Source organism: Phyllobates terribilis, unplaced genomic scaffold, assembly GCF_046119375.1.
Source record: "Phyllobates terribilis strain yellow unplaced genomic scaffold, ASM4611937v1 Scaffold_5__5_contigs__length_657084704, whole genome shotgun sequence".
Lineage (NCBI taxonomy): Eukaryota > Metazoa > Chordata > Amphibia > Anura > Dendrobatidae > Phyllobates > Phyllobates terribilis.
This window is the reverse complement of record NW_027362765.1, coordinates 294,103,135-294,129,858: the sequence shown is the minus strand read 5'-3', so window position 1 is coordinate 294,129,858 and position 26,724 is coordinate 294,103,135. Positions and strand designations below refer to the sequence as shown.

At 44.5% G+C, this 26,724-nt stretch overlaps 1 protein-coding gene across 3 annotated transcripts; it reads right to left on the bottom strand.

Moving 5' to 3' along the window:
* Nucleotides 1-628: 628 nt before the first annotated feature.
* On the bottom strand, nt 629-26,721 carry TMEM134 (transmembrane protein 134). Of its 3 annotated transcripts, none has more exons than XM_073684321.1 (8): nt 26,586-26,721; nt 16,672-16,818; nt 15,701-15,753; nt 3,848-3,937; nt 2,987-3,063; nt 2,861-2,905; nt 2,729-2,782; nt 629-1,941 (listed from the first exon to the last, which is right to left on the bottom strand). In XM_073684321.1, the coding sequence occupies exons 2-8, from the start codon at nt 16,789-16,791 to the stop codon at nt 1,859-1,861; spliced, it is 522 nt and encodes a 173-aa protein (XP_073540422.1). In that variant the 5' UTR covers nt 16,792-16,818; nt 26,586-26,721; the 3' UTR covers nt 629-1,858. The 3 variants fall into 3 exon arrangements, with proteins under 3 accessions (XP_073540422.1, XP_073540421.1, XP_073540420.1); XM_073684320.1 differs by having other exon boundaries at nt 26,593-26,721; XM_073684319.1 differs by lacking the exon at nt 26,586-26,721 and adding an exon at nt 26,324-26,572.
* Nucleotides 26,722-26,724: the final 3 nt, after the last annotated feature.

Genomic DNA, 26,724 nt, shown 5'->3' with positions numbered 1-26,724 from the left:
ATCCCCTTTATAAAAGTATTTTATTACGGTAAAAAGTTGCTGGCTATTTTTAACTTCATGACTCAAATTAATCTTCGGCTGCGAAATAAAAAAAGAATTGACAGCTTTTGTTCCACATGTATACTGGAGTACAGCTGCGCAAAAATGTAGCAAAATTTTGAAAAGTTGCAAATGATGAATTAGGCTAAACATCTGAATAACCAAAATCACACCCACATTGTAAAACAATAAGAAAAGATTTTCATATGTATGATTAAGGGTAGAGCTACACAGTAACACATCTTAAGTTATATCGAGACCTTAGACATCGTATCTCATGACTTCCTATGGTGTCGCATTGTGACTTAATGCAATTGTAACAGTCACAAATGTACAAAAAGCAATTAAGTTTAGTATATCGTTCCATTACCAACAAGAACACGGTACTTTATTCTGTGGAGCTCTTGTGCCGTTAAATACACCAGAACCCCAGCTGACCCTGTTTTCATCTAAAAAGTCCATTAAGAATTTCTGGGATGCATACAGACAAAGGCACAGGTAATCTCCAGGTGGAAAGTGATATACTAACTTGGCACGCCAATGCTTTGATGACCTGGGGAAGAAGACAGTACATATAGAAACAAATCTCTTTTTATTTTCTTTATTAAAAACATTTAAAAGAAGTCGGAAGTAAGACACTTAGTAATCAGGACTCCCGCGATCCATACAGGTACAGTAGTGTAGGTGATGTGTATGCACCTACAGTGCAGTCTCCAGCCCAGGGCACACTAGAAGTGGACGCGGCTAAAGCAATCATATTTTCCTAAATGTACTAGTTCCCATGCCATTAACAGATCTGAAGGCTTGTCTGGGATTAGAGAAGAAAAATAAATAAATAATTTTGCCCATTTTCTCCCCCACCCCCCCAAAAATACTGCGCCATTCCGGGCTGGAGATGTTTCTTGGGGGGGGGGGAGCATTCTGTCTTTCTTCTCATCATGATGAAAATGGCATCTGATCTGCAGGCCGGATGTTATAGAACAAGAGGAGCGGATAAGAATAATATACATTTTTCAGTAGACTTGCAATTTAGTCATCGAAACCCCGTGTTTGTATGAATGAGTCCAGTGGGCGGTCCTATTTAGAGATTGGTAGTCTTTCCTGTATGATTGACAGCTCTCTCTGCATGGAAAAATCACTAGTACTGGACTCTTTCATACAAATTGCAGGGGTTTCAAGGAAGAAAATACAAGTTATAGTGAAGGTTTTCCCACAAGGCCATACATCATTCTGCTCAGCTTCTCATTCTCTACCCCATGCGGTCCTCAGATCACACTGCATGTACACCTGAGAGGTTCTCTTCAATGTTACAGAGCTGTACAGCACACCCTGAGCAATGTAACCTCCTGCAATACTGATGAGAAGTACTCTTCACACTGTCCATTGATTTTTCCTTTTTTTCAGAGTTTGTCATGATGCTGTCATCCAGATAACTTATGAAGTTCATATGAGAAATGAAATGCTCCGGACATTCATCCTTCCGCAGCGACACTACTATTAAAGTGCATACAATTTTTGTAGTAAAATCTTTTCATGTCTTTATAAATCCATTAAACACTTACAATGTAAAAATTAGCATTTCATTAAATAAAAAAAAAAGCAGAAATCTCCACCTGTGTCACAGAAATATTGGCTTCAGAGAATAGAGATACCCTCATTCCTTCCATGGTGGCAAGATATTTAGAGAGGCAGCGCCCACGGGCTCAGGCATCGCCCTCTAGTGGTACATTCCTGTTGCCCTAAGAGTTTTTAGTGGTTTCCATAGTGTTTGTTTTTTTTTTTCATTCAGTGTTTTGAAGGTCAGAAGTTTTTGGTTGAATCACTTGTCAAAATACGGGAGGTAGAAAAACTGGAAACCATGTCGGCCCCTCACAGCACAATATATAAATATTACATGGTATACTGCAAAGAAAGAGGAAAATGGCCATCATTAACAACTTGTCCAATATACTTCTATCTGATTACAACAGTTTACAAATGGAAATCAAGGGGTCGTCCAGTCCTTTTATATTGATGGCCTATCCTCACGGCCACTATGCAGTTGACAGATGTGCAGCTCCGCAACTGATCAAATCAGACCGGCACCGGAAACAGCTGATCGGAGGAGGTGCCGTACTCCCACCCATCTGATATTCATGGCCTAGAGTAGACTATAGATATGTCATCAATATAAACATATCAGACAACCCCTTTAAATGAATATAACACTTCCACGCAACTTGAATCAGTATAATATTATAAGTTATGTGATATATTTAGAGAGTTACAACTCCAGAGCTGCACTCACTATTCTGCTGTTGGAGTCAATAGGTACACACATTATATTATCTTGTATTGATTCTGAATTACAGTCTGTGATATACTTATTATTGTTTGTAGAGTCACTGGATACATACATAATTTATATTGTACTAAGCCTGAGTTACATCCAGTATTATACTCCAGAGCAGTCATAACTGTGCAAACTCCCAGGATTCCCTGAAATCTTGGTGTTTGCTTTAGTAACTCGTGTTCTGACACCACATACTGTACTGTGATCTTAAGTAGGAAAGACTTGCATTTTAAGGGTACAGCTTAGTCATTGGACACATTTACCAAGCTTGTGACCGACACATCCAGAACAACCAGCAACATTTCGAATGCAGCTCTTGAGCACTAAAGAAAATAATTAGAACGCACAATGCCTCACCTCCTGGAATCAACAGTAGTAAACCAGGCACAAAGAAGATGGCACTGGACACGGCTGTGGAAATAAGAGGAAAACTGGATTAATCACAGTACTTCTGGTGCACAAAACACTACAGTAAAGTGACCTGCATACCTGGTGACGGGCTGACTTGTAGTCCCACACCGACAAACACAAACACTGGAGAGAAAAGAAAAAAAAACAGTTAACAGCTGAGCCAAAAACAAAAAAAAGATGGGCTACACAAGTGACAATGCTCACCCAAGCCTAGGAGAAGGAGCAGAAAGGACGACAGAACAACCTTCTTATTCTTCTGTACAAGAGGATGTCTGGTCCAGCTGAAGGAGACACAGGAATGGTGCATTCATTACAACAAGGACAGTCTCTTTTCAACAAAAAGGGTTCCTCAACATTAGGCTGATCACAGGAAGCCTGCGTCCGAGACCCCAAAGATCAGCTAACCTGTGTCAACATAGGAGAAATTAAATAACACGGTACTCATTGGAGAGAGATGGAGATAGATAGATAGGCCAAACACTAGTTGATCTCAGGAGGTCCCTGAGGAGGAGTGGAGCGGCAGTGCACAAGATCGTCCGCCGCTCCATTCACACGAGACTCTTTAGAGCTCCGGGTCTCGTGAGATCCCAGCGGTCGCCACCCCTCATCCCCTCAGCCATTGGGAAGTTATCCATTATCCCATTTTTAAATCAGTGAGCAGGTAAGTGGGTGACACTATGGAATACTGTATGGTGGCCATCAGAGAAGCAATAAATGGAACCATTATGATGTGGGCATATCACACAGGTGTTATTGCAGTGCTATTACGTCACATCATATAGCAGGAGCAAATACATGTAGATAAAATGGAATTTATATAAGGAGAACTTCTGAAGAACCACTGCTGTTGGCATGGCCATATAGATGTGAGGCTTTTGGAGGTTGTTTCCTTGCAACCATCCACTGCATATTTTTTTATTTAATTGCTACAGGTCCGGATTAGAATCCTGTGTTAACCCTTGAAATTACACGGAAGGGCCGAGTTCACCAGAGTGATACCCCCTCTTGCTGGTGGTTCACTGCCATATTTAATAGGGTTCTACAAAGAAAAGGGCCATCGCTTACCTGAAGCATTCTTGTGTGGATAACTGGGTGCTGTTGCTAATGGTACTGAAGGAACACTGAGAGCTGCGAGAGGAGAGTGTCGGGAGACCCCTATAGGAGAGAAGGTAAGTGTCAATGCACAGACGGGCAAAACTTCCCCTTCAGCAACCCGGACACCATCTACAAATAAAAGGGTGACCGTGCCAGCATCAGGACGTACTTTGTGGGTAGAGTCAGCGTGCTCGGTGCTCGAGTCCCACCAACAAAGACCAAACCCTGGTGTCTCCTGTGATATAGAAGCATCACTTTGCCCTTGAGTCCAACCAATGAAGACTGCAGCGTCTCCCCCGGTGTCTCCTATGATACAGAAGCATCGCTATGCACTCAAGTCCCACCAACGAAGACCGCAGCCCCGGTGTCTCCTGTGATATAAAAACATCATTCTGCGCTCGAGTCCCACCAACGAAGACCGCAGCCCCGGTGTCTCCTGTGATATATATGCATAGGCCACAGTGTCTCATTGATGTACATGCCCTGGCCCCTCCTGTGAGATAGATATAGATATCTATATCTATCTATATATAATCAGTTTTCCCTTATGTGATATATACCACAGTCTGCGTCTCCTATGTGATGTATACTGCAGATCTCCCACTGCTGGCGTTCAGTATATGTAAAGTGAGCAGTGATGAATTTCCCCCAGTGAGGAGGCCTGCAGTGTAATATATCTCTGTGTTCAGAACTTACTGCTGCGAGTTCTTTTCAAAATTCAATGCAAAAGAGTAGCCTGAGCTCCAGAGCGACGCAAATATGGAAAAGGAGTTGCATGTAGTATCATCAATACCACCTAACATCACAGCCGCACCATAGAGAAACAGCTCCAGCCATCACATTAGGGGTGAGTTGATTAAATGTTTGCCCAAATTTAGCAGTATAAATTTCAGGTTGATCACTTTGTAAGACCTGCGAATGAGGTTATAAATATCCAAATGGCCCCTGGCAGAAAAAAACGTTCCCCACCTCTGATTTAGAGTGTTTAGGGTCCACTTTCCTGAAACTGGAAAACCCCCTTTAAGGTCCTTTTACACTAGGCGATGTAGTCTGTATATGGACCATGCAGTTTGCATATAGCATACACAGGAAGATGTGCTGCAGACTACGGTTATTTTATGGTCTGCATAAACAATCCAAACAGCCGACAAAAAAGTCTGATCAATTTACATGGGCCACTGATCAGGAACTGGTGCCGTTATAAGTGCTCTTTCAGACAATTATCGGCCAGTGTATTGTGCCTTAATACAGTCTGCCAAACCAAACAGCCATTTGAGGCCAATTTTGATCTCAACCCTTTCCTGAAATATGATGTACATTATAAAAAAAACAAAAACTAATTTATTATTGCAACCAGGACTGTGGAGTCGGTGAGCCAAACCTCAGACTCATCAATTTCCCTGACTCCCGACTCCGACTCTATGACTCCACAGCCCGGCCTCACTACTGAGCATGTACATAAAGTGCAGCACAGATTCATCTCACTGCCTCACTACTGAGAGTGTACATAAAGTGCAGCACAGATTCATCTCACTACTGAGCATGTACATAAAGTGCAGCACAGATTCATCTCACTACTGAGCGTGTACATAAAGTGCAGCACAGATTCATCTCACTACTGAGCGTGTACATAAAGTGCAGCACAGATTCATCTCACTACTGAGCATGTACATAAAGTGCAGCACAGATTCATCTCACTACTGAGCGTGTACATAAAGTGCAGCACAGATTCATCTCACTGCTTCACTACTGAGCGTGTACATAAAGTGCAGCACAGATTCATCTCACTGCCTCACTACTGAGCGTGTACATAAAGTGCAGCACAGATTCATCTCACTGCCTCACTACTGAGCGTGTACATAAAGTGCATCACAGATTCATCTCACTGCCTCACTACTGAGCATGTACATAAAGTGCAGCACAGATTCATCTCACTGCCTCAATACTGAGCGTGTACATAAAGTGCAGCACAGATTCATCTCACTACTGAGCGTGTACATAAAGTGCAGCACAGATTCATCTCACTACTGAGCGTGTACATAAAGTGCAGCACAGATTCATCTCACTGCCTCACTACTGAGCGTGTACATAAAGTGCAGCACAGATTCATCTCACTGCCTCACTAAAGAGCGTGTACATAAAGTGCAGCACAGATTCATCTCACTGCCTCACTACTGAGCGTGTACATAAAGTGCAGCACAGATTCATCTCACTGCCTCACTACTGAGCATGTACATAAAGTGCAGCACAGATTCATCTCACTGCCTCAATACTGAGCGTGTACATAAAGTGCAGCACAGATTCATCTCACTACTGAGCGTGTACATAAAGTGCAGCACAGATTCATCTCACTACTGAGCGTGTACATAAAGTGCAGCACAGATTCATCTCACTGCCTCACTACTGAGCGTGTACATAAAGTGCAGCACAGATTCATCTCACTGCCTCACTACTGAGCGTGTACATAAAGTGCAGCACAGATTCATCTCACTGCCTCACTACTGAGCGTGTACATAAAGTGCAGCAGATTCATCTCACTGCCTCACTACTGAGTGTGTACATAAAGTGCAGCACAGATTCATCTCACTACTGAGCGTGTACATAAAGTGCAGCACAGATTCATCTCACTGCCTCACTACTGAGCATGTACATAAAGTGCAGCACAGATTCACCTCACTGCCTCACTACTGAGCGTGTACATAAAGTGCAGCACAGATTCATCTCACTACTGAGCGTGTACATAAAGTGCAGCACAGATTCATCTCACTGCCTCACTACTGAGCGTGTACATAAAGTGCAGCACAGATTCACCTCACTACTGAGCGTGTACATAAAGTGCAGCACAGATTCATCTCACTGCCTGACTACTGAGCGTGTACATAAAGTGCAGCACAGATTCATCTCACTGCCTCACTACTGAGCATGTACATAAAGTGCAGCAGAGATTCATCTCACTGCCTCACTACTGAGCGTGTACATAAAGTGCAGCACAGATCCATCTCACTGCCTCACTACTGAGCATGTACATAAAGTGCAGCAAAGATTCATCTCACGGCCTCACCACTGAGAGAGTGTACATAAAGTGCAGCACAGATTCATCTCACTGCCTCACTACTGAGCGTGTACATAAAGTGCAGCACAGAATGATCTCACTGCCTCACTACTGAGCGTGTACATAAAGTGCAGCACAGATTCATCTCACTGCCTCACTACTGAGCGTGTACATAAAGTGCAGCACAGATTCATCTCACTGCCTCACTACTGAGCGTGTACATAAAGTGCAGCACAGATTCATCTCACTACTGAGCGTGTACATAAAGTGCAGCACAGATTCATCTCACTGCCTCACTACTGAGCGTGTACATAAAGTGCAGCACAGATTCATCTCACTACTGAGCGTGTACATAAAGTGCAGCAGAGATTCATCTCACTGCCTCACTACTGAGCATGTACATAAAGTGCAGCACAGATTCATCTCACGGCCTCACCACTGAGAGAGTGTACATAAAGTGCAGCACAGATTCATCTCACTGCCTCACTACTGAGCGTGTACATAAAGTGCAGCACAGATTCATCTCACTGCCTCACTACTGAGCGTGTACATAAAGTGCAGCACAGATTCATCTCACTGCCTCACTACTGAGCGTGTACATAAAGTGCAGCACAGATTCATCTCACTACTAAGCGTGTACATAAACTGCAGCAGATTCATCTCACTACTGAGCGTGTACATAAAGTGCAGCACAGATTCATCTCACTGCCTCACTACTGAGCATGTACATAAAGTGCAGCACAGATTCATCTCACTACTGAGCGTGTAAATAAAGTGCAGCACAGATTCATCTCACTGCCTCAATGAGCGTGTACATAAAGTGCAGCACAGATTCATCTCACCGCCTCACTACTGGGCGTGTACATAAAATGCAGCACAGATTCATCTCACTGCCTCACTACTGAGCGTGTACATAAAGTGTAGCACAAATTCATCTCACTGCCTCAATACTGAGCGTGTACATAAAGTGCAGCACAGATTCATCTCACTACTGAGCATGTACATAAAGTGCAGCACAGATTCATCTCACTACTGAGCGTGTACATAAAGTGCAGCACAGATTCATCTCACTACTGAGCGTGTACATAAAGTGCAGCACAGATTCATCTCACTACTGAGCGTGTACATAAAGTGCAGCACAGATTCATCTCACTGCCTCACTACTGAGCGTGTACATAAAGTGCAGCACAGATTCATCTCACTGCCTCAATGAGCGTGTACATAAAGTGCAGCACAGATTCATCTCACTACTGAGCGTGTACATAAAGTGCAGCACAGATTCATCTCACTGCCTCACTACTGAGCGTGTACATAAAGTGCAGCACAGATTCATCTCACTGCCTCACTACTGGGCGTGTACGTAAAGTGCAGCACAGAATGATCTCACTGCCTCACTACTGAGCGTGTACATAAAGTGCAGCACAGATTCATCTCACTGCCTCACTACTGAGCGTGTACATAAAGTGCAGCACAGATTCATCTCACTGCCTCACTACTGAGCGTGTACATAAAGTGCAGCACAGATTCATCTCACTGCCTCACTACTGAGCGTGTACATAAAGTGCAGCACAGATTCATCTCATTGCCTCAGTACTGAGCATGTACATAAAGTGCAGCACAGATTCATCTCACTGCCTCACTACTGAGCGTGTACATAAAGTGCAGCACAGATTCATCTCACTGCCTCACTACTGAGCATGTACATAAAATGCAGCACAGATTTACCTCACAGCCTCACTACTGAGCGTGTACATAAAGTGCAGCACAGATTCATCTCATTGCCTCAGTACTGAGCATGTACATAAAGTGCAGCACAGATTCATCTCACTACTGAGCGTGTACATAAAGTGCAGAACAGATTTATCTCACTGCCTCACTACTGAGCGTGTACATAAAGTGCAGCACAGATTCATCTCACTGCCTCACTACTGAGCATGTACATAAAGTGCAGCACAGATTCATCTCACTGCCTCACTACTGAGCGTGTACATAAAGTGCAGCACAGATTCATCTCACTGCCTCACTACTGAGCGTGTACATAAAGTGCAGCACAGATTCATCTCACTGCCTCACTACTGGGCGTGTACATAAAGTGCAGCACAGAATGATCTCACTGCCTCACTACTGAGCGTGTACATAAAGTGCAGCACAGATTCATCTCACTGCCTCACTACTGAGCGTGTACATAAAGTGCAGCACAGATTCATCTCACTGCCTCACTACTGAGCATGTACATAAAGTGCAGCACAGATTCACCTCACTGCCTCACTACTGAGCGTGTACATAAAGTGCAGCACAGATTCATCTCACTACTGAGCGTGTACATAAAGTGCAGCACAGATTCATCTCACTGCCTCACTACTGAGCGTGTACATAAAGTGCAGCACAGATTCACCTCACTACTGAGCGTGTACATAAAGTGCAGCACAGATTCATCTCACTGCCTGACTACTGAGCGTGTACATAAAGTGCAGCACAGATTCATCTCACTGCCTCACTACTGAGCATGTACATAAAGTGCAGCAGAGATTCATCTCACTGCCTCACTACTGAGCATGTACATAAAGTGCAGCACAGATTCATCTCACGGACTCACCACTGAGAGAGTGTACATAAAGTGCAGCACAGATTCATCTCACTGCCTCCCTACTGAGCGTGTACATAAAGTGCAGCACAGAATGATCTCACTGCCTCACTACTGAGCGTGTACATAAAGTGCAGCACAGATTCATCTCACTGCCTCACTACTGAGCGTGTACATAAAGTGCAGCACAGATTCATCTCACTGCCTCACTACTGAGCGTGTACATAAAGTGCAGCACAGATTCATCTCACTACTGAGCGTGTACATAAAGTGCAGCACAGATTCATCTCACTGCCTCACTACTGAGCGTGTACATAAAGTGCAGCACAGATTCATCTCACTACTGAGCGTGTACATAAAGTGCAGCAGAGATTCATCTCACTGCCTCATTACTGAGCATGTACATAAAGTGCAGCACAGATTCATCTCACTGCCTCACTACTGAGGGTGTACATAAAGTGCAGCACAGATTCATCTCACTGCCTCACTACTGAGCGTGTACATAAAGTGCAGCACAGAATGATCTCACTGCCTCACTACTGAGCGTGTACATAAAGTGCAGCACAGATTCATCTCACTGCCTCACTACTGAGCGTGTACATAAAGTCCAGCACAGATTCACCTCACAGACTCTCTACTGAGCGTGTACATAAAGTGCAGCACAGATTCATCTCACTACTGAGCGTGTACATAAAGTGCAGCACAGATTCATCTCACTGCCTCACTACTGAGCGTGTACATAAAGTGCAGCACAGATTCATCTCACTGCCTCACTACTGAGCGTGTACATAAAGTGCAGCACAGATTAATCTCACTGCCTCAATGAGCGTGTACATAAAGTGCAGCACAGATTCATCTCACTGCCTCACTACTGAGCGTGTACATAAAGTGCAGCACAGATTCATCTCACTACTGAGCGTGTACATAAACTGCAGCAGATTCATCTCACTACTGAGCGTGTACATAAAGTGCAGCACAGATTCATCTCACTGCCTCACTACTGAGCATGTACATAAAGTGCAGCACAGATTCATCTCACTACTGAGCGTGTACATAAAGTGCAGCACAGATTCATCTCACTACTGAGCGTGTACATAAAGTGCAGCACAGATTCATCTCACTACTGAGCGTGTACATAAAGTGCAGCACAGATTCATCTCACTGCCTCACTACTGAGCGTGTACATAAAGTGCAGCACAGATTCATCTCACTGCCTCAATGAGCGTGTACATAAAGTGCAGCACAGATTCATCTCACTGCCTCACTACTGAGCGTGTACATAAAGTGCAGCACAGATTCATCTCACTGCCTCACTACTGGGCGTGTACGTAAAGTGCAGCACAGAATGATCTCACTGCCTCACTACTGAGCGTGTACATAAAGTGCAGCACAGATTCATCTCACTGCCTCACTACTGAGCGTGTACATAAAGTGCAGCACAGATTCATCTCACTGCCTCACTACTGAGCGTGTACATAAAGTGCAGCACAGATTCATCTCACTGCCTCACTACTGAGCGTGTACATAAAGTGCAGCACAGATTCATCTCACTGCCTCATTACTGAGCATGTACATAAAGTGCAGCACAGATTCATCTCACTGCCTCACTACTGAGCGTGTACATAAAGTGCAGCACAGATTCATCTCACTGCCTCACTACTGAGCATGTACATAAAATGCAGGACAGATTTACCTCACAGCCTCTCTACTGAGAGTGTACATAAAGTGCAGCAGATTCATCTCACTGCCTCACTACTGAGCGTGTACATAAAGTGCAGCACAGATTCATCTCACTGCCTCACTACTGGGCGTGTACATAAAGTGCAGCACAGAATGATCTCACTGCCTCACTACTGAGCGTGTACATAAAGTGCAGCACAGAATGATCTCACTGCCTCACTACTGAGCGTGTACATAAAGTGCAGCACAGATTCATCTCACTACTGAGCGTGTACATAAAGTGCAGCACAGATTCACCTCACTGCCTCACTACTGAGCGTGTACATAAAGTGCAGCACAGATTCATCTCACTAATGAGCGTGTACATAAAGTGCAGCACAGATTCATCTCACTGCCTCACTACTGAGCGTGTACATAAAGTGCAGCACAGATTCATCTCACTACTGAGCGTGTACATAAAGTGCAGCACAGATTCATCTCACTGCCTCACTGAGCGTGTACATAAAGTGCAGCACAGATTCATCTCACTGCCTCAATGAGCGTGTACATAAAGTGCAGCACAGATTCATCTCACTGCCTCACTACTGAGCGTGTACATAAAGTGCAGCACAGATTCATCTCACTGCCTCACTACTGAGCGTGTGCATAAAGTGCAGCACAGATTCATCTCACTGCCTCACTACTGAGCATGTACATAAAGTGCAGCACAGATTCACCTCACTGCCTCACTACTGAGCGTGTACATAAAGTGCAGCACAGATTCATCTCACTACTGGGCGTGTACGTAAAGTGCAGCACAGAATGATCTCACTGCCTCACTACTGAGCGTGTACATAAAGTGCAGCACAGATTCATCTCACTGCCTCACTACTGAGCGTGTACATAAAGTGCAGCACAGATTCATCTCACTGCCTCACTACTGAGCGTGTACATAAAGTGCAGCACAGATTCATCTCACTGCCTCACTACTGAGCGTGTACATAAAGTGCAGCACAGATTCATCTCACTGCCTCACTACTGGGCGTGTACATAAAGTGCAGCACAGAATGATCTCACTGCCTCACTACTGAGCGTGTACATAAAGTGCAGCACAGATTCATCTCACTACTGAGCGTGTACATAAAGTGCAGCACAGATTCATCTCACTGCCTCACTACTGAGCATGTACATAAAGTGCAGCACAGATTCACCTCACTGCCTCACTACTGAGCGTGTACATAAAGTGCAGCACAGATTCACCTCACTGCCTCACTACTGAGCGTGTACATAAAGTGCAGCACAGATTCATCTCACTACTGAGCGTGTACATAAAGTGCAGCACAGATTCACCTCACAGACTCTCTACTGAGCGTGTACATAAAGTGCAGCACAGATTCATCTCACTACTGAGCGTGTACATAAAGTGCAGCACAGATTCATCTCACTGCCTCACTACTGAGCGTGTACATAAAGTGCAGCACAGATTCATCTCACTGCCTCAATGAGCGTGTACATAAAGTGCAGCACAGATTCATCTCACTGCCTCACTACTGAGCGTGTACATAAAGTGCAGCACAGATTCATCTCACTACTGAGCGTGTACATAAACTGCAGCAGATTCATCTCACTACTGAGCGTGTACATAAAGTGCAGCACAGATTCACCTCACTGCCTCACTACTGAGCGTGTACATAAAGTGCAGCACAGATTCATCTCACTAATGAGCGTGTACATAAAGTGCAGCACAGATTCATCTCACTGCCTCACTACTGAGCGTGTACATAAAGTGCAGCACAGATTCATCTCACTACTGAGCGTGTACATAAAGTGCAGCACAGATTCATCTCACTGCCTCACTGAGCGTGTACATAAAGTGCAGCACAGATTCATCTCACTGCCTCAATGAGCGTGTACATAAAGTGCAGCACAGATTCATCTCACTGCCTCACTACTGAGCGTGTACATAAAGTGCAGCACAGATTCATCTCACTGCCTCACTACTGAGCGTGTGCATAAAGTGCAGCACAGATTCATCTCACTGCCTCACTACTGAGCATGTACATAAAGTGCAGCACAGATTCACCTCACTGCCTCACTACTGAGCGTGTACATAAAGTGCAGCACAGATTCATCTCACTACTGGGCGTGTACGTAAAGTGCAGCACAGAATGATCTCACTGCCTCACTACTGAGCGTGTACATAAAGTGCAGCACAGATTCATCTCACTGCCTCACTACTGAGCGTGTACATAAAGTGCAGCACAGATTCATCTCACTGCCTCACTACTGAGCGTGTACATAAAGTGCAGCACAGATTCATCTCACTGCCTCATTACTGAGCATGTACATAAAGTGCAGCACAGATTCATCTCACTGCCTCACTACTGAGCGTGTACATAAAGTGCAGCACAGAATGATCTCACTGCCTCACTACTGAGCGTGTACATAAAGTGCAGCACAGATTCATCTCACTACTGAGCGTGTACATAAAGTGCAGCACAGATTCATCTCACTGCCTCACTACTGAGCATGTACATAAAGTGCAGCACAGATTCACCTCACTGCCTCACTACTGAGCGTGTACATAAAGTGCAGCACAGATTCACCTCACTGCCTCACTACTGAGCGTGTACATAAAGTGCAGCACAGATTCATCTCACTACTGAGCGTGTACATAAAGTGCAGCACAGATTCATCTCACTGCCTCACTACTGAGCGTGTACATAAAGTGCAGCACAGATTCATCTCACTGCCTCACTACTGAGCGTGTACATAAAGTGCAGCACAGATTCATCTCACTGCCTCACTACTGAGCGTGTACATAAAGTGCAGCACAGATTCATCTCACTGCCTCACTACTGAGCGTGTACATAAAGTGCAGCACAAATTCACCTCAACTAAAAGCCCAGATCCTTAGATCAGGAATAGAACATTTCATAACTTTCCCAAATAATTATGAAAACCTATTCAACACATACTGCATTGTACTACTGTACCCAATTTATTATATATTTTAGGAGTCGGTCCGTTTTATACTGTAAAGTTGTTTTTTTTTTTAAATAGAAATTTATGCGATCAAAGCAATTGTGCCCAATAATGATACCAATAGAAACGACAGCTAACCGCAATAAAAACAACCAATTTTCCAAATGTACTGCAGTTCTAAGGAGATTGTGTCCACAAGGTGTAAACGCAGCCTTAGGCTGCGTTCACACATTGCGTATTTTCGCGCGCGCTTTTTGAAAATACGCAATGTGCTTTGTGTCTGTCAGCAAAGTGAATGGGAAATTCACTTTGCCGTTCAGACACTGTGTAATTTTACGCAGTGGGAAAGCGCAGCTGCGTAAAGAATTGACATGTCAATTCTTTACGCAGCTGCGTCCTGCGCTTTCTCTCTATTGTGCCCATTATAAGCGATGGAATTACGCCGCGGTGTTCACACACTGCGTAATTCCATCGCTTTTAACGGAGGCGCAGGATGGATACTCACCTACCCGATGTCAGGGGAGAGGCGTCCGGTCCGGTCCGCTCCAATCCCGCGCTTCCAGCATCTGCTGGTGAGCCGATCAGCTGTTAGCTAACCGGCTTGTAACTGGCCGGTCAGCTGATTACAAGCCGGTCAGCTGACAGTCTGCTGATCGCTTCACAGCAGATGCTGCAAGCGCGGGACGGAGCAGACGCGTCTCTCATCCATCGGGTAGGTGAGTACACACACACACACACACAGGACACATAGACACAGACAGTACACACACGACACAGACATTACACATGTCACCCTTCATTTTTCACACTGCGTTTTTTGCTGCGCTTTTTTACGCAGTGTGTGAATGGAGGTGCTTTTTTTACCTGCGTAAAAAAATGCAGGTAAAAAAACGCAGGAAAATACGCAATGTGTGAACGCAGCCTAAGTGGTTAATCAGTGTCACACTCATGGTCTCAGACAGTGAGAGCATACAATAGACCAGCCCTGGGCAAACTGTGACTGAGACAGTTGAAGGGGGCTCATGTATTCAGACAGCGGTGAATACAGTGGTGGAGGATGGGGCTGCATCTTTGACCAATCAGCGTGTCAGACAGCAGATGTAATGATGTCACTTCATCGCACTGCTGCGGACTCTAGTCAGTGCACAGGAGACAGGAACAGAGAGACAAGGGAATGAGAGCATATGCTATTTATTTTCATAAGTATGGATATTTCAATGTATATATGGAGGCTCACACACTGTATATACGGAGCTGTGTGTGGGTTCATACGGTATATAGGGGGATGTCAGCATACTTAATGCTGCTTAATATTAAGTGATACAATTATTAATATGTTAATATCAATATTGAGCAGAATTTCAGCCTATTGGATTGGCCTCCATAACAGTCTCTCATGTGGCCTCTCGGGAAAATTAATTGCCCACCCCCTGAAGCAGACCATCCTGTGGGAACTACATCCCGTCAGTGGCATACAAGAACATCATTTGCTTTAGGGTTACACGTTCATTCAGTATCAGTACACATGTAAAAGGTTTCATACCTTTCTAGATCCTTGATTTTCACATGCTCTGTTTCTTCGTCATTCTCTAAATTCTAGGAAGACACAGGTCAGAATAGTTAAAGCGTAAAAGAATGTATGAAATGTAAGAGACTGTGATAGTGATGGGGGAAGGGATGTACAACAGATACAGTCACAGATTTCATTCTCAACACATTCACCGTTGAAGTGAAAAGTGAATACACATTCCACTAGCAATACTGCACAAAAATAGTACACTGGTGAATAACCACCCATAGGTGGAAGTAAACTTCCTCAAAGGGAATCTGTCACCAGGTTTTTGCTACCCCATCTAAGAGCAGCATAATGTATGGGCAGAGGCCCTGATTCCAGTGATTATCACTTACTGAGCTGCTTGTTGTAGTTTTGATAAAATCCCTGTGTTATCTTCTTTTAGCAGTTCTCTGTACACTCAGCTCTGTATAACCCCATCTACACCACTGATTGGCAGCTTTTTGGCACACTGTGCATAGGCAGAAAGATACCACTGGCGGGGGCGGTGTTATACAGAGCTCATGATTATGAAGAACTGGAAACAGGTTTACTAGCCCTCTAGTGATAAAATTACTGTTTCCTCACCAGGAGATTATCAAAACTACAGCAAGCTGCCAAGTAAGTAACATGTTGCTGGAATCAGGATCTCTGTCTCTACACTATGCTGCTCTCATATCAGGTGGCATAAAAATCTGGTGACAGATTCCCTTTAAAAAGAAACCAATCTTCAAGAAAGAAGCAAGTGAATGCTATAGAAGGAGGGCCTCCGCTAGGAGCAGAAAGGTAAGACTCCGGCAATTAATGTCCCTTGCTGTGGTGGCCACAGGTCATCCAGAAGAGCTATACTGCTACATACTACATTACCCCTGCAACTCTTTGCTGGGTCAGCTTCAATATTAAGAGGTCTTTATGACATAGGAGCCATTAGTATGTGTGAAGGAATTAAAAGTAAAACCCACCTTGTACTTGTGTCGATTCTGCGGAGTCTCATTATCCCCACCAAAATGTAAAGCCCCAAACCTGGGTCCTGCATCTTCAATGGACATCTCAAATGCATCATCAATAGTGAAGTTACCCATCAAATCTTTGGATCAGTGTAGTTTTACCTGAAAATTATATTTATAGCACGTCATTGAAGTTTCTAGGTACACGCTGACCTCTACTTACATTACATTTTCATCCAAGAATAACATAATATTAAAGGGGTTAATTCAACACCACTGGCATCAGAGGTGCGCGCTGCTGATGAAGTTTTGACCTACAGTATACACTAGCCAAGGTGAGTGCTCAATGCTCAGGTATGGTGCATGTGTCCCATTCTAACAAACACTGCACTGTTGTGTCTTTTGGCATTTTGATGTCAGCTCTGTCAATTTTTTGAAAACTAAATGGCGCTTAGTGGGATAGTCGTGGTTTAGTAACACCCCACAAACTCATAATTTCACCAACGTGGAGTACATTATAGCAGAAGTGTACTCTAGGTCATGACTGGAGTACATTTTAGTATCTGGCACAAGGGCAGCTGAGAGATGTGCCAAAAGGCGCATACTACCCCAGTGGACTCTCCACCTAAACTGAGGTACAAAACGCCAGTGTGATGTTGGCCAAATAAAAGTTTAGAAAGTCTATTTTGTAATTTGACTGAAAACTGGTTCAAAAGACCATATCAAGAGACAACCAGGATCCAGACCGCAGGCCTCGATACAGCTGGATGCTGGTTGTTCCTGTTTGGGGGACCCCACCCCGCACCCTGGATCCCTTTGACCTATATGCAGTGAATATAGCCTATAATTATGATGAAGGGCTTTACACCCGATATGAAATACAATAAATCCTATTTTAAGCACCTCCAAGTGCCTTTCGGTGAGCAGCTCCTTCACTGTCTACTGTTGGTCTACAGGAGCTCAGTAGGTGGCTCCAGAGGGGTAAGGGGGACTAGTACCCATCTCAAGCTGACTAATTCGCTGGGTGCGCCTGTTTGATTACTACATCTCCATAGACTTGTGATTGAGGCTTGCTATTGTGTTTAACCCCCGATTATATGGCGTACCCCAAGGTTCATTGCTTTGTTTCCCATTATTTAAATGACTTATTATGCAGAAGATGAGATTAAGGAAGTTGTCCACTATTTTGATGACTTCTCGTAATAGTAGGTGGGGGGCCGGTCATGTGGCAACCTCGATCAGCTGTTTTCAGCTCCAGTCGGTGAACATTATAGTGCACAAACTGGAGCACCGCAGCTGTAAACTGTTTAGTGGTCTTTCCTAAGAACTGAAGTTCTCGACATAAGTCATTAAAGCAACGTTCCAAAAGGAATTTTTTATTATTATACCGCTGGAGCGGTGCTACTAATCTAAGTTCCCTGCTCCTAGTCTTATACTTACCAGCCGCTGTCTTCATCTTTTATCAGCACCGTTCCAGGTTGTCTTCTGCAAGCTGTGACCTGCTGGATCGCTTCAGTGTTTGTAGTGATTCGGAAGTCCCAACTCAATGTAAGTCTATGAGAGCCAGACCGGAGGCCAGAACGAGGGTCTCAGACTTACACTGAGAGCTTGTGACCATTACCTCTGACTTCCAGCCAGCCAGCCAGTCAGAAGCTGCGGTCACAAAATGGCGGCGCGGGACAGGAGCAGTTCCGAGAAGAGCTGAAGATGGCGGCTTGTGAGTATAATTCTAGGGTCAAGGAATTTAGATTAGTGGCACCTCTCCAGCGCTGGAGTGGTGCTTTAAAGATCAGTGCAGTGGACAGCCCCTTTATTAGCATGGTTTCTATTTGTACAGTTGACACCAAGTTATGTGGTACAGAGGTCTGGAAGATGTCCAAGTTACAAGCCGGTGTAAACATCCACATGGCAGATGCGTTCCAACGTAGATAAATGTCAAGTTATACATCTGATACCCGACTGTGGGGACATTATTGGGAAACGCCTCGTCAGTGAATTCAGGTTTTTTTTAGTCCCATTAACACAAGATATATAAAATCCAGCCCCTCACCTTGCAGCCTGTCTTTATTAACGTGTGAGAGTGGCTCTTTCTAAAGCCATGTTCACACATTCAGTATTTCACATCAGTATTTGTAAACCAAAGCCAGGAGTGAGTGATAAATACAGAAGTGGTGACGTGTTTCTATTATACTTTCCCTCACCTGGTTTTGGCCTACAGATAGTGAGGTTTAATTTGTACAAGTGGACACTCGGGATCAGCAGGAAGTGTTTGACACGTGTGTTGTGAGGAAACTGCTGTAACTCACCTAATTTAAAGCGCCACTCCAGAGTTTTTTTATTCTACCACTGGAGCAATGTCACTAATTAAGTTCTCTGCCCCTAATATTATACTCACCAGCTGCCATCTTCATCTGTTATCGGCACCTCAGGTTGTGACCTGCAGGATCGCTCTGGTATTTGCTGGGCGAACCGGAAGTTACTACTCAATGTAAATTTATGAGAGCCAGAACGAGGGTCTCAGACTTACACTGAGAGCATGTGACCGTTACCTCTGACTTCCGGTCAGTCAGGAGATGCTGTCACAATATGGCGGTGCAGGAGTGGCGCTGGGAACAGCTGAAGATGGCGGCTGGAAAGTATAGGAGTAGGGGCAGGGAACTCACACTAGTGGCAGCACTCCAGCGGTGAAATGGTGCTTTAAGCTTTGAGACCGTCTGGCGCCTTCCCTGCTCTGCTCGGACCCGCTCTCACACACCCGCTCTGCACTGGTTGCTTCACGCTCTGTATTCTCTATGAAATATTTAATGTGAAAATACCAGATCAATCAATTTCCAGTTGGTCACTTGGAAGACATTTCCTCTCCATCGTGTCCCGCTTTTATGTACTGAATTGGTGCCACATGACTGACTGGTTAGATATTTGCTTTAACCCCTTGGCGCCAGATTCCTTCAGGTTTTTTTTTTTTTTTTTTTTTTTTTAAGAATTTGCTATACAATCCTGGAAATAAAATCATCATTTTATGAGCCTAGTTACAGCCATTCTGACTCAGAATTACAAGACAAGTACACCAGCCCCATCAGGTCTAAGATGTCTATTTAATAATGTATGCAATTTGTATAGTGAAGTCTGGTTACATTTTCACTCAAGCTTTTACAATTCTTGTCAGGGAGAATATGTACCCCTATGACAGCCAAATTTTGGGAGAGTTGAAGATTTTTTTCCTCTCTACCCGGTGTGCACAATTATTAGACCATATACTTTTTATGCAGATTTTCCAACTCCAAGCTGTATAAACTCGACTGCTGATTGGGTGAAGCAGATCAGGTGATGTGTATGTGTTTAATGAGGGAGGGTTATTTTCCTCCAGAAAAATGGGCCAAAAGAGAGGGGCAGTTATATTGGTCACTAATATTTTTTTGAAATGTGAGAAAATGTATTTTTGTATATTTTGAGTTATTTGGCAAATATTCACCTTCATAAACAATGGAGATTGAAAAATTCAAGTTTTTCATTTAGTTATATAATAATTCTGCACACACACAGATATTCTGCCAAGAAATACAAAATCTCCCATTTACTTTCTTAAAGAGGTGGACCAAAATACAACTTAATTTTCATCCTAAATCCCCATCTATTTAGTGCCATAATCTAAATTATTTTCTAGTTCACTTGAATTTAAAATTCCCTATCCTTCCCTAACTACCCACACCAACTTCCTTTTTGATGAGGCTTTGTTTGAGAATCTCTGTGTATGCTGGGATACTCAACTAAAGTGCCACGGTGGGGGGCAGAGGCGGTGGTCACTGATACAGCCCCGACCCCCTCCCTTAAACGAAGTGTCAGCGGTGATGCTCGTTTCATGGGCTGGGCTAGTCGCTGCAGGCTGTGCATTGTGAAATGTGCCCAAAGACGGTGCGCTCTCTCACTGGCTTAGATGAGTAGTAACGAGCGTGCCACAGAGCGCACTGTTGGTGTGTGCTGTAAGATGAATAGACCAGCTCTACACCCGCAAGTGACATCAGGTATTTTTTCATATATTAAAAGGGGGTTGTCTAGGTTTGGCACTATGTGACTGCAGAATTGCAAGTCCTCACAGTATGGACAGCGTGCAGTCAGGATTCTCTAGTGCATGGCAGTCATGTGACCACAAGTATGAGATATGTATACACCAGGACACATTCCAACTAGACATGCATGGCCTCACTCAATACACGTGAATTGAGTGAGACTGCACTCGTCTAGTCAGAATGTGGGCAGAAGTGTGCATATCGCATACTTGTGGTCACATGACCACTTGACACCAGAGAATCCGGACTACACACGCTGTGAGGATTCACAAGTCTGCAGTCACATGGTGACTGCAGACTTTCATGCCAAACCTAGACAACCCTTTTAAGTCTGTGGGAAGCAGATCATGGTGGTCATCCATTTAACAGATCTATTTTTAAAGGAGTTAAACCAAGACAGGTATCCATAGGGCACCCACATGAATTTAGCGGTGGTCAATCTCCACCTCCACACCATTCATTTTTAATGGGAATGAAGAAGACCAGCCGAATTCTGCACTCAGCTATCCGCAGCCGTCCCATAGAGAATGAATAGAATGGAGGGGAAGGTGATCAACCACCTCTACATTCATATGGGGCTTGGCGGGGGAGGATTGGGGGGGGGGGGGGGGTCTCAGCGATCGGACCCCCCCATCAATCAGGATTTTATCCCCATCCTGAGGATAGGGGAATAACTCCAATACTTGGTAAACCCCTTTAAGCACTGCTTAGATCTACAAAACTAGAGGTGTTCAGAGACACCTCTAACAACAACTGGTGCAAATGGGTATAAGGCTATGTGCCCACGATGCAGAAATGCTGCATATTTGTTACGCTTCTCCCTGGCAGGAAAAACGTATGCGGATTTTAAATGCGTTTTTCCCGCCAGGTAGAAGCGTTTGTGAAGCGTTTTTGCATGCGGGTTATCAAGCGCTTTTCCAAGCGATTTTAGCATCACTTGGAAAAGTGCTTGACAACTTGTTCACACTATATAAATCCATGCAACCGGCATGGATTTATAGTAGTGTGACCACGTTGGTTAAAAAAAAAAAATAAAGTTTATACTCCTCTTCCGTTGTCCTCCCAGTGTTTCGTCTGCGCCGTCCGGTGTCTTGCAATGCTCGCGGTGGTGTGAAGGACCTGCGGGAGTGTGAAGGACCTGCGGTGACGTCACTGAGCCATGTGATGGGTCACATGACTCAGTGACATCATGGCAGGTCCTTCACACCACCGCGAGCAATGCAAGACACCGGACGGCGCAGACGAAACACTGGGAGGACAACGGAAGGCAAGTATAAACTTTATTTTTTATTTTAAATTCTTTTTTTTTACAGTTTCTATGGTACTCAGGTCTGGATGAGAGTCTCCTCTCCTCCAGACTTGGGTACCATCCGCACATAGAAACGCATAATATCCGTGTGTACAAATGTACTGACACGGATATTATGCGTTTCAATGCAAGTCAATGGCGGCGATTACGCTGCGTGTCCGCAAAATTAATGGACATGCTGCGGATTTTTGAGCGCAGCATAAACGCTGCGGAAAAATGCGCAGCATGGGCACTGACATTGCGGCTTGTCATTGGGGACAATGGGGGGCGGATTACCAAGCGTTTATGCTGCAGAAATTCCGCAGCATATACGCTTGTAAAACGCTACGTGGGCACATACCCTAAAGGAGAAACCATTGTTTCAATGTTAATGTTTCCATTACAGTTCCATTTTATTTCCAAAACTGAGTCACTTAAAAATGGACCCAAACGGGGATTCTACTGGCTGTCTGATATGCTCTGCGATTCATTTGCCACTAAAAGCTCCCAGTGGTTTCCTAATTGGCAGCTACAGTTGCCACTCCGAGCAGGGGAGATAGGCCAGGAAATGTTCTGTGCCGAGAGTCCAGGACACTATACACTACCGTTCAAAAGTTTGGGGTTATTTAGAAATTTCATTATTTTTGAAAGAAAAGCACATTTTTTTTCAATGAAGCTAACATTAAATGAATCAGAAATATACTCTATACATATTCTAGATGCAGACGTCTTGTTTTTATTGCAATATCTACATAGGTGTATAGAGGCCCATTTCCAACAACCACCACTCCAGTGTTTTAATGGTACATTGTGTTTGACCTTCCTTTGAGCTAGTTGAGAATCTGGAGCATTACATTTGTTTGTTCTATGAAACTCTCAAAATGGCCAGAAAAAAAGAACTTTCATGTGAAACTCTACAGTCTATTCTTGTTCTTAGAAATGAAGGCTATTCCATGCGAGAAGTTGCCAAGAAACTGAAGATTTCCTACAACGGTGTGTACTACTCCCTTCAGAGGAGTTCACAAACAGGCTCTAACCAGAGTAGAAAGAGAAGTGGGAGGCCCCGCTGCACAACTGAGCAACAAGACAAGGACATTAGAGTCTCTAGTTTGAGAAATCGACGCCTCACAGCTCCTAAACTGGCAGCTTCATTAAATAGTACAGTGTCAACGCCAGTGTCAGTGTCAACGTCTACAGTGAAGAGGCGACTCCGGGATTCTGGCCTTCAGGGCAAAGTGGCAAAGAAAAAGCCATATCTGAGACTGGCTAAGAAAAGGAAAAGATTAATATGGGCAAAAGAACACAGCCATTGGACAGGGGAAGATTTGAAAAAAGTTTTATGGACAGATGAATCAAAGTTTGAGGTGTTTGGATCACACACACAAGAACATTTGTGAGACGCAGAACAACTGGAAAGATGCTGGAAGAGTGCCTGACGCCATCTGTCAAGCATGGTGGAGGTAATGTGATGGCCTGGGGTTGCTTTGGTGCTGGTAAAGTGGGAGATTTGTACAAGGTAAATGGGATTTTGAATAAGGAAGGCTATCACTCCATTTTGCAACGCCATGCCATACCCTGTGGACAGCGCTTGATTGGAGCCAATTTCATCCTACAACAGGACAATGACCCAAAGCACACCTCCAAATTATGCATGAACTATTCAGGGAAAAAGCAGGCAGCTGGTATTCTATCTGTAATGGAGTGGCCAGCGCAGTCACCAGATCTCAACCCCATTGAGCTGTTGTGGGAGCAGCTTGACTGTATGGTACGCAAAAAGTGCACATCAAGCCAATCCAACTTGTGGGAGGGGCTTCAGGAAGCATGGGGGGGAAATTTCTCAAGATTACCTCAGCAAATTAACAGCTAGAATGCCAAAGGTCTGCAATGCTGTAATTGCTGCAAAGGGAGCATTCTTTGACGAAAGCAAAGTTTGAAGGAGAAAATTATTCTAATAAAAATCATTATTCCTAACCTTGTCAATGTCTGGACTATATTTTCTAATCATTTTGCAACTCACTTGATAAATAAAAGTATGAGTTTTCATGGAAAACACAAAATTGTCTGGGTGACCCCAAACTTTTGAACGGTAGAGTATATAAAGAGGCCGCTCACTGGGCACGTGTTATAGCAGAAGGGTACGAGCATACGGCCAGGAGCCGCCTGAGGCCCTGACGCTGCAGAACAGCCGCACGGCTTCCGCCCTTATGAAAATGAGCGGCGCCATTTTTTTAACAAATTTTTCACATGCTGACTTTCCTCATAGATCTTATGAGGTGCCCACAGACGCATAGTGGACATGGGATTTCTAGAAATCCCATCCACTATGCTGTAACATTTGGACACTGCAGGTTTGACGCATAAATATGCAGCTTCAAACCTGCCGCAGCTCCTGACCGTGGGCACATACCCCAAGGGTTCCTCCATGAACCAACCTGCAAGACCATAAGCATTGTAGGTTTAAAGGAAACCGGTCAGATCGGATGACGCTATTAACCTGCAGATTAATAGCATTATGGAGGTGCCAGGATGCAGTACTGAAAGTGCGCTACCGGGAGAAAATTAACCTTATCCTTCCCAGGAGGAATAGCGTCATCGGACATGACAGGTTCCCTTTAAACTACATTCCCAGTCACTTCTGTAGCACTGTCAGCCATTTAAAGTGGTTTACCAGGACTTTGATATTCATGACCTAGTCTTACAATATGCCATGAATATTAGCTGATAGGGTCAGACACTTAGCACCCCATCAGTCAGCAGTTTGCAGCTCAGTAGCAGCAGGCTGTACATAGTGTACTGAGCCGTAAGAGCGCCATACATTGAGTAGTGGCCGTTCTTTGGAACTGCAGCTGTTTTGTGACTTTCTAAGATTGTGGCAACCTGAGAATGCAGCCCTAGACTGATGGTGGAGTGGGCAGGCAAATATGGGGGCAGTCACTAAGCGAACCTCCTATGTGTCTGCAGCTGTTCTTATTTAGTGCTGGATCCTACCTGCCCATCCAGAATGGGCAAGTTTGGTAGTATAGGTCCTGACCTACAATGGGGTACGCAATGTAGCAGATGGGTACACTAATAGATGAACCATTCCGAAGGAACAAAAAGTGGGATAAAATAACAGCCCAATATACCATGGCAGCTCTGCATGGTTGCTTTGTGGCGCTGGGTGTGAACACCTGCAGGGAGCCTGTTCTTGTGGGTTTTCTCACACACTTTCCTATAAAGCCATCCCCAGTGTGTCTGAGGGCTGAATTTTTCTCCCCAGCTCTTTATTCTATCTGCGCCTATTTTGGAGCCTATTTTAGATCTCCTCACCTGTTTGTTCTTCCCTCTTTGTGGCCGGTGTTTATGGATTTCACATGTTTTCACCTGATTCATTAAATTGAAACTTTTTTAAAAAGCCACAAAATTTGGCACAACTTGACTCCAGCCCCCTCTACCCGCTTGTGTATGCCAAATTTTTGGTGCAGTTTTTTGCAACAAAAGTCCCAAAAGACAGTTCAAGCCAGAAAAAAAACCACCAATTTTTAATTTGCGCCAAAATCATTAATCACGTGCGCCATTTTGATAAATTTGATAACAAAAACAGCAACTAATCCCACAAAATAAAAAAGGATGGGACTTAACCCCCCCCCCCAATGCTGAATAGACCATAGTCACCGAACTTCTGCAGGGTCACAAGTCTGCATTTGGATTTTGGAGCACATTCTGCGACCAAATGCGTCTCCCATTGATCACAATGAGAAATCCAGATAGCTGTTCCATTGGCACTAATTATTTCCAATCCATGTTACAAAGGTTCTTTTTTGTTACACTACAAGAGAAGTAAATGGGTCTTTCAAAGTCCCATTCACACGCTGCAGAAATGACAGCAATATTTCCTATCTGCAGCGCTCGTTCTTGTGTGCATTTTCTTACGCAGCGCTTAGTAATGGAGGAGGGTGAAATCCACAAGCACGTCCGTAAGTAACGGAAAATCCGCAGTGGAAGATTTCCGTAATGTGTGAACATTGCTTAGAGGTCAGCCGCGGATTTCTGCAGCAGATTTATTGCACTTTGTGTTGGATTTCCCCATCTCCTTCCTCTGTGGTGTGAACATACCCTATAAGAGTCTAGGGGGAAAGGAGAAGAGCTCCTGGCAGTCAGAATACAGAGGGGTCATCCAGGGTCCGTGGTGTTACACATGGCTATAGTGATGGAGAGGACATTGCTACACACAACAGGACAGTTCAGACTGTGCGTTCCCGAGAAGCCCTAGAGTGAACCCTCCACAGCTGCCCCCTGTGAGCGCCAGTGTACACCAGGGCACAGTACCCACCTGCGGTTCTCAGCCCTCCACACAGCCCACACCACGGTGCGTTACTTCCACTCTTCCATTACGAGCTGCCTGTTCCTTCCTCCCTGTATCCTGCAAACTTCACCCAAGTTCAGCCTCCCCTGCGGGTCATGTGACTCACCTCCCCCTCCCCCAGTCACACAATGGACGTGCCTCCCACAGTCAGTCACACGGTTGCGGTGACGCACTTTAATTGATAAACCAATAAAATAACGCCCTCCAGGGCAGAAGCGTTGTCACACACCATATACCTGTATACACCAAAGCCCATCCGGCCCATCCGTTCATTATACACTCTGTCATCACATAGTCTCGTCTCTAGTTACTTTTCTACCGTCTGACAAAATGGCCGCCAGCAGCGACGCGCATGCGCAGTGGTCACG